This window comes from Coptis chinensis, chromosome 9, assembly GCF_015680905.1.
Source record: "Coptis chinensis isolate HL-2020 chromosome 9, ASM1568090v1, whole genome shotgun sequence".
NCBI lineage: Eukaryota > Viridiplantae > Streptophyta > Magnoliopsida > Ranunculales > Ranunculaceae > Coptis > Coptis chinensis.
Genome location: NC_141464.1, coordinates 70,953,822 through 70,962,542, shown reverse-complemented (window position 1 = coordinate 70,962,542; position 8,721 = coordinate 70,953,822). Strand labels below are relative to the sequence as shown.

The window sequence follows — 8,721 nt, the reverse complement described above, 5'->3', positions numbered from 1 at the left end:
TGGTAGTAGTAGTAATAGTAGAAGTGGTAGATATCTTAATAGCACGTGGTGGTGGTGGTGATGGTAGTGATAGTGGAGGTGATGATATTGGTTTTAATAGCACGGTGGTAGTGATGGTGGTGATGGTAGTGATGGTGGTTTTAATAGCACGGTGGTGGTGGTGGTGGTGAAGATAGTCTTAATAGTACGGTGATAGTGGTGGTGGAGGTGATGATGGCGGTGGTAGTGGTGGTGGTGATGATGGTGGTGGTAGTGGCGACAGTAGTGGCGGTGGTTTTAATAGTTTGGTGGTGGTGGTGATGGTAGTGGTGGTGGTGGTGGTGGTGGTGGTAGTGGCAGCAGTGATGGTAGTGGTTTTAATAGTTTAGTGGTGGTGGTGGTGGTAGCTAGGACAATGGAGTTATTTGGAGAAGAAGATAATGAAAATGAAAGAAGAGATAAATGGGGTTAGGGGTATATGGACGGGGGTGTTTGAATCATTTTTCAAATTATAAGACTTATAGAATTGAAGTAGATCTAATTTTGATACTTATAAAATTGGAGCCTCTTATAAGACATTTCTAGTAGAATGCCTCTTATAAGAGGCAAAAAACAAACAAAAAAACAAACAAAAAAAAAAGTCAAAAATCACTAGGCCACATCTTATAATAGGTTATAAGACATCAAGGTGTTATAAGAGGCAAAAACAAATGGCTCTAAGCAATACTGTGATGGATGCTAGTAGTTCGACGCGACAGAGGTTAAACGAGGATGAAGATAGGATCAGTTACTTGCCTGACAACATTCTGCATTACATCCTCTCTTTTCTCTCTACAAAGTTTGCTGTTCGTACAAGTGTATTGTCAACAAGATGGAAGCAAGTTTGGTTTGGAATCTCAAATCTTGTATTTTACGCATTTGGTCCAATGGATAAGTTGATATTCATGAATTTTGTGGACAATGTGCTTCTTCACCATGACGCCACCTTTATAGACAAATTTTCTGTCTCAAGTAAATTGGTTCTTGATGATACACGCGTTAATGGGTGGATCTCTACCATACTAGATCGTAATGTTGGAGAGCTCGTTCTCAACACGTTTGTGGAACATCCTCTTATGCTCCCCTGTACACTCTTTACATCTAAAGTACTGCAGAGAATGAAGCTTCATGTGGACTCAAATCTAAAACTTCCCGTTTCGTTTTGTATTTCAAGTCTCAAGGTCTTGCATCTTGATTTCATTACATTTTCTTGTGAGGAAGAGATTCATCAAGTATCTTTAAGTTTTCCAGTGCTTGAAAAGCTTGTTCTAATTGATTGTATATGGAACATTGAGGTTGTCAACATATATGCTCCCGCACTAGAGAATCTTATGATTAACGATGCTTCATATGCAGCTGATAATATTTATGATTTTGAGATAAAGATTTATGCAGAAAGTCTCATAACCTTGGATTTGGTAAGCAAGTTCGCATATAAGTTCTCTCTACACAACCTATCATCTCTATCAAAAGCATCTGTTGACTTTCATAGTGAGCATGGAATTGAGGATCGTGTGAGTAAGCTTATCGAAGGCATTGGTAATGTAAAGGATCTTATGTTATCTTCTGAAGCCGTAGAGGTAAAAGTTTGGTGTTTTATCTTCTTTTTCGTTTTCTAACTTATCCAATCCTGAAGCATGATTGGCTTAGTCTGTGGTTTACCTTATTACTGTATACTGATAAATTGTGATTTGTTATTCCAAGATTCTCTTCGTTGCAAATCTCACAGTGGAACTTCTTGCCTTTCCCAACTTGAAAAGTTTGAGAGTCCATATACAAGGGGGATACGTATATGGTGAAATGTTGACAGAATTATTTAGTTACTTGCCTAATGTTGAATCTCTTCTCTTTACCAAAGTAAGTTCCCTATAGTGAAGTAAATATAGGAAATAAACATAAAGTAAATTGTTGTAATTAATTTCTGTGCTGATGCTAAAGTTTTGATTTTGGATTTTCATGTAGGAAGTTGATATAATTTTCTTTGAAGGTAATGGGTGTTGGACACTCGAAGCAATTCCTCAATCTTTTCTGTCCAACTTGAAGTCAGTTGAGCTTAGGAGTTTTGATGGAAATGAGAACGACCTTGGTTTGGTTGAGTTTTTACTGAAAAATGCAATAGCTTTACAGAAAGTGACTATCAGAGGTTCTTCAGCACTGTCCGCAAACCCAAAGAAGCAATTTGAGGTTACAAAGCAATTGTTAATGCTTCCCAGAGACTCAACATGTGTAATCGACTTCTCCTGAAGTACTTGAATTTGCAGGTATTATGAAAAAAACACCCTACTTGTAATTGACTGGTATTAAGGTATGTTTTGTAATTAGGTTTATTTACTGAATTTCTTATGCAGAGCAAAGGAAGAAGAGTGAAAGTGCACAAAGGGTTATTCGAAGTAAGCCACCGGCGCACCACCCGAAGGTGCTTCTTTTACCCAACGTCAATATAGAAAAAGATGATGAAATCAGTAAATTTCTGTCAGATTCCGGAAATTGAAAGGCAACAAGTGAAACAAAATCAGAGGCTTACATGCATTCTTCATTTGAAGAGGAGCCCTTGCTCTAGATAAAAGTTGTTTTGAACTTTCTATCGACGGGTATCTCTAAAGGCTATCAAAGCTTCAATGGATTCCTATAATCAAGGGTTTAACAAATCTTATACTTGGAGGTATGAGTGAGGATGGTCTTTTTATGCACCAGCTTACATTTTCCTTACGTTATATATGAACTAAATTTGCTTTGTTGAATTGTTATTACTTCAAATTATGCTATGTCAAATATTCCAATCTCTCACTCATTCACATTCATGAAATCAAGATGCTATTTTAATTATATATATATGTTACATAATTGTTGGATTTGGTTTATGAATTATTTTATCATCCCTATTTCTGTGTATATGCTCAAGGAAAAGACACACATGAGACTTTTTTATTTAAGTTTTTTGTTATGCATTCATACCGCCTTCATTTAAATATGCTGACAGTTTTCCTTTTCTCCGTTATATTCATTTGTTTTTTAGTGATTTTGGTGCGTGTAATTATTTTCCTGGACTATATCAACATTTTGTGAGAGGGATGTGTAATTGTGTTTCTTTAGATACGGCATTGCTTAAGTTGCTTCATGATAAGTTCCCCACTATTGCAAGCATGGGTTAAAGCAACTTCTTGATGAATCAATATAAATAACAAATTATGTTGATGTCTAAAAGGAGTTTGCTGTAATATAATGATCCCATCGAATCAGCTGGTATAGAAGAGTTGACATGCCCCTGTTTTTTTAACACAGTTAGCCCAGAAAAAACAGGAATGTTACTAGGGAAGTGTGAACATATTCAAATTTTTTGAAGAGATAGTACATGAGAATATGAGCTGATAACCATGACCAACAAGGTAGGGGGGAGTGCTTTGGATCAGAAAGATAGCTGACACTCCCACTACGTTAACGCCCTAGCTATCAACCCCTCTTAGGTGTCTTGAAAAGTTCCCAACCATTCAAACGAAATACTGTAGGCTCATAAAAAATTGCAGCCCAGTCTGCATAAAAGCAGAGTATATATTTTCCTTCCTATTTCATTATCGAGTATGGTTGACACTATCAAACTCTCATCTAGAGTGAGTGAGGAAAGAAGATGAGGAAGGGAGAGCAGAGGACCTTTAGCAAGTAGAATCTTATCTACTTGCTTGCAGAGCATGGAAATATTATTTGCAGCTTGACTGTATTCTAGAGACACATTGCTTAAACTGATATGTGTGCCATGGTGATGTACTAAGTTGTGATTGGTCTGCCCTTGGAATTCCTGGTATGGCTGGGCTAGGAGCTACTTTCAGAAACTCTTCAGGAGAGTTTCTTCTTGTTTTTTGGAGGAAGATAGGGGTGAATACAAACTATGTGGCTGAATGTTCATCCATCCTTGAAAGTGTTGAAAACGATCATACAGAGAAACTGGAAGAACATTTGGATTGAGTCAGATTCAAGGACTGCAGTTGTGGCATTTGGATCAGGTAAGATACCATGGAAGCTTAAGAGCAGATGGGAAAGATGCAGTGCTGAACACAACACTGCATGTTAACCTCTACTTTGAGAGAGGCTAATAATCCTCTGCCCATCAAGCTGTTAAAAGCTAATGACGAATGAGGATTAGTTCTGTATTTTGGATATTTTGGGAGGCGTGTTCAAGCACTTCCTTTAGATTTCGCTAATCAGGAGAGGTGCATTGTTTTTGTGTTTGATAAGAAGCCTACCTAGTAGGGTTGTTAAGCTCACAAGTCGATGCTATCCCCTTTTACATAATCATCTCTTGATTCTCTTTTTCTTTTCTTTACATTTTGTTCCACTTAACCGATTTTTCTTATTTTCTAATACAATTACAATGCTCACTTAAAACGAAAAACAAAAATCAGATTTGATGCAATGGGAAGCTTTTATTAGAGCTTTGTTGTCTTCAGTCTGCCCAGGCGCTAAGGTCTTCCTATCAGACTAAAGCTTAATTTGCATCTAGATGGTATATATTCTGGGGTTGGCATATTTCTCAAATCTTTTATAGAGGTGTCGGTGATCAGATATTCAATTTTCTATTTGTTCGTGGAATGTTAATTGAATGTGCAGCATATAGGAGTTAAAATGGTTATTGAACAAATATCATGGCTGAGTGGATTGTTTGCTTCATAGGTGCATTTCTGAAGGTCTTATTTTCTTTACATTCACATCGTATGCTGCTCATCCTAAAAGCATACGAGCCTGGAACTTATGTCCTTTTTGCGCGCGTTTCTGTACTCCAGCCCAGTGCCCCAGTGTTTCGAAAGCTGGACCTATGCGGTGGTTTGTCTAGAATTTACGATGATTTATCTTGGATATTGTAATTCATTTCATTGATATGACTAATTAATGAGTAGTTGAGTACAACGTAATTGAAACATTTGGTTATTGTGCACTTCCCAGGATCAGCTATTCCAAAGCAACCCAAAATGTGTTTGAGAACAAGCCTGGATTGTTGGGATTATTATCTCATTTCGGGCTTAATATCATCATCATCAGTCTTATACTTAATTACATGCCGTTCATTCGATATGCGATAGGACCATTTTAGCTGGACTTTTTTATTATGTTAAACCTAATGCATGCTTGGAAAATTAACTCCCAAAGCGTAGCGTGATTCAGGAATATATTTTTTTAAAACAAAATAAAAAATAAAATAGAGGAGAAATGTGAGTTGCCTAGAATGCATTCCATATCAGCTACAACTCGATCCAGTAATTGCACTTTGTAATTCTTTTTAATTTAATTCAATACAATTATTTTTAGCCAAAACCAAAAAGGAAAAAAGACGAGGATATTTAACTCAAAAAGGGGGTGGGATGGGGTGTGGTTAAGCATGAGAAGGGTTCTGTGGATCGGAAACTGCACTCCTTGGCAATCAAAAGAGCTCTTGATCCTCTTGAACTTCAAAACAAACTGCTTTGCTCTTGATCCTCTTGAACTTCAAAACAAAACTGCAAAGCAGGTGTGTTAATTGTTGATGCTTAACAATATATATATTTTTTTGTTTATCAATGATGTTTGTTTCTATGTAAGTTTTCATCAATGTTCCATGGTGGTACCTTACATCAAGTAGGATGATTAGTCCCTTCTTGACTATTAGGACTAAGACCAAGTCCTGAATTGATTTTGCTTCATGTTATTTGATTATGATATGGTGATTTCTAGATTCTTCCAATAAGTCTTTAGTTGTGAGTGATGTTTTGGTTAAAACATCGCATGAACCTGGATGAGGTAGTTTGACTAGAAAAAATGAAAGTTCGTCGTATGTTAGTGAGAACGAATGAACTTAGAGTCTCTTCGAGAATTACGCATACCTGTGCCAGTTGATACTTCTTCAGTTTTACCACTGAGACAAGGTATGTTGGAGTTACTAATTTGCTTTTACTTTCTATTAAAGCTTTGAATAAGTAGATGATATATGTATTTCCTTTTAGAAGTACGTGGCATTAGGTGAACATGAATTCTAACTATTTCTGTCATACTTTAGCATTCATTTTACTGCTTTACAAATACAGTTTTAGTATTAATTAGTAGTAACAATATTGTTTTGAGATTCCATTCTAATACTATCCAAGTACATATAATATTGATTGAGCACTGGATTTCTTCATGACTATCCTGAATTTGACATGCGTAGTTTTTTTTTAAGAATGCAACTGTTATATTACTAGGCTTGGAAAAGGGAAACATTCCAACAAATATTGTTAAACATTTGTGTCAAATGATTATAATCATTAAAACCTTTGGTCAAGCATTCAAAGCAGTCAAAGTCGTGCTATTGAAGACTCTGTCATCAAGTATTAAAATGAGGTACTGGAACTCCTTAAATTTGACCGAAGCAGAATGTGTACTGAAAATTTTAAGGTTAGCTTAATGATGTGTCAGATACTGTAAAATTATAGAATGCTTACTTCAAATTACAAGGGAAGCTATCTTTCCATAGCACACTCTCTGGGGAATGCTATATTTCTGTTGAATTTTTACTGTTTTCATAAAAAAATAGTAAATAGTAAAGGTGTCAGAGGTCATCTACAATTAACTCATCCACTAGATGGACGAAAAGCAACTTCACCAAAACCAGTTTGCGTATTGGCAAGGTGATACTAACTTACAGTTTGTTATGCTTTCTATATTTTATTTATGTTGTTAAATTATGTAAGCATGCATCCATTCCTTCTAATTGTTTCAGAAAAGAAGATGAGCAATTTGAGGGACTAGTGAAACACACTGTTTTTATCTGATTCATTAAATCAACATGTGAGGTATCTTCCCATTTTTTTTTTAATCTTCTTTTTACATATTATTTACAATTTGTAGGAAATTATTCATGATCTATGTCACAAAGTAACATTGTGATCAATCGTCTCTAGGAAGCCTTCATAACCGATGTTTAAGCAATCAATATTAGTATTTAGTGAAAATACGGGTTATTCTTTCAAAATGTTGCTCTCTGTCTTGATGGATTGTGAGAACACGTACTTACGGCTGTGGCAATAAAAATACCAACATTACATCTCATGTCCCACTTCTTAATGCTATTTTCTTTTTCCATGACATTCAAGTGTCATTTTTTACTCTGCAAGTAATCTGTCTCAGGTGATAACTCTATTTTTAACTGCTAAACAGGTTAGGAATATTGTTGTAGCTGACACAGCTACACTTCTAATCTTCAGTTTGCAGGTGAGGGTGATGTCCGAGTTGGTACTTTCTCAAACACTTGCACAAAGGTTTAGCTTCTCCCTGAAGTGTGAGTGCTTCTGAATCAACATTTTTTTTTTTTGAAGTTGGTTAATGACGTTTTCTTTTGATACCACATGTTGTTGTGTTAGCATTAACCCTTATATGTGGTAATGCAATAGCCCCAAAGGCTTCTGCCATCCTCATGTATAAGATATGCATTATAGGATCTGTTGTGTAGGATAGGAATGTGATTTATAACTAGGTTTCAAGGGGTATGGTCTCTAGTGATATCCCATTGGGAAGTTCTTTTCCCCTTCTTTAAATTAGTCATTTAATTGGAATGTGAAATAATTTGTTACCAACTCCACATCTTGATAAGTAAAATAACCCTAAGACATTTATGAGGCGAGAGAGCTAGAATGCCTCGAGTATGATATTTAATTATTTTTTAAAATAGGATTTTGGTTTTTGCCAGCATAGTCCTGTTTTACTCTAATTAACTTTGTTGAGGATATAGATCTTTTGTCTAATTCAAAAAATTAGTTTGCAAAAGAGATGGTCTTCCTTGCTACTTAAAAACAAATCTTAAAGTCTTGGTTCTCTGTTATGACTTAGACTAATAGGTTTGTGGAAACTCATTCTCAGATGTTATTATTAGTTGATATTAATTAGACTAGATTTGAGTGCATTGCATGCTCTTTAAGTCGACTACACTAAACTTGGGGGGGTTTACTCAAAATGAATTCTCTAAAGATCCCACTATTGTATTCGAGGACACTGCTACTGCTTGTTGTATTTTGTTGTCTCACATAGCCCAATTCAATTTGCATCAGCCAACTTAACATCCCCTTTCATTTTCCTCTAACTACCAGTAGGGCGTTTCAGTATACCATCTGGAAATTTAAAAACTTCTCTTTCGCCGTACAAAAACACTTTACAAGGTGGTACATAAACTTGGACCTAGAATGTGGGTTGCAGTTGGTTTCCTGTAGGATGCTTGCCATAGAGAATGGGAGTTCACTTTATGTAAGCTATTATAATGAGGAGTTCATTATATTAAGGTGTCCAACAATTTCTATGGAAGCTTTGGTGGTACACTCGAACAAAGATCTTCTTGGGATGCATGTTGTCTTCTAAAACTTACATTGGTATCCCTCTTGATAAAAGAACAAGGTAAGTCTTGCTTATATAGAGTTTCTTATTAGGTGTGATACCATATATATCATTATTCGTTAGCTTCTACTTGTCATGAACCTTTTCAAGTAATGATGCACGTAATGTATTTATCACTATTTGCCATATCCATTCCCCCAAAATTAGTCTCACGGGGACTTTCTTCGATCTCATTGAGGTTTTGTCCTAATTAGCTTTGAAGCTAAATTGTGTAGTTAAATGTTTTTGAAATCTCTTTTATAGTTTTTGAATGTCAAGCATTGTAGGGTAGTAGCAATAGGACATGAAATTCAAGTAGATATTGATTGGACTGGT

The 8,721-nt window shown here is 35.8% G+C and overlaps 1 protein-coding gene across 3 annotated transcripts; it reads left to right on the top strand.

Moving 5' to 3' along the window:
• The first annotated feature begins 689 nt into the window (after window positions 1-689).
• On the top strand, window positions 690-6,650 carry LOC147477774 (F-box/FBD/LRR-repeat protein At1g16930-like). Of its 3 annotated transcripts, none has more exons than XM_086584378.1 (6): window positions 690-1,598; window positions 1,723-1,875; window positions 2,006-2,279; window positions 2,367-2,680; window positions 4,684-5,515; window positions 6,578-6,650. In XM_086584378.1, exons 1-3 carry the CDS (start codon window positions 690-692, stop codon window positions 2,057-2,059), a joined length of 1,116 nt encoding a protein of 371 aa, XP_086440504.1. In that variant the 3' UTR covers window positions 2,060-2,279; window positions 2,367-2,680; window positions 4,684-5,515; window positions 6,578-6,650. The 3 variants fall into 3 exon arrangements, with proteins under 3 accessions (XP_086440504.1, XP_086440502.1, XP_086440503.1); XM_086584376.1 differs by having other exon boundaries at window positions 1,981-2,279; XM_086584377.1 differs by having other exon boundaries at window positions 1,981-2,279; window positions 4,684-6,650.
• Window positions 6,651-8,721: the final 2,071 nt, after the last annotated feature.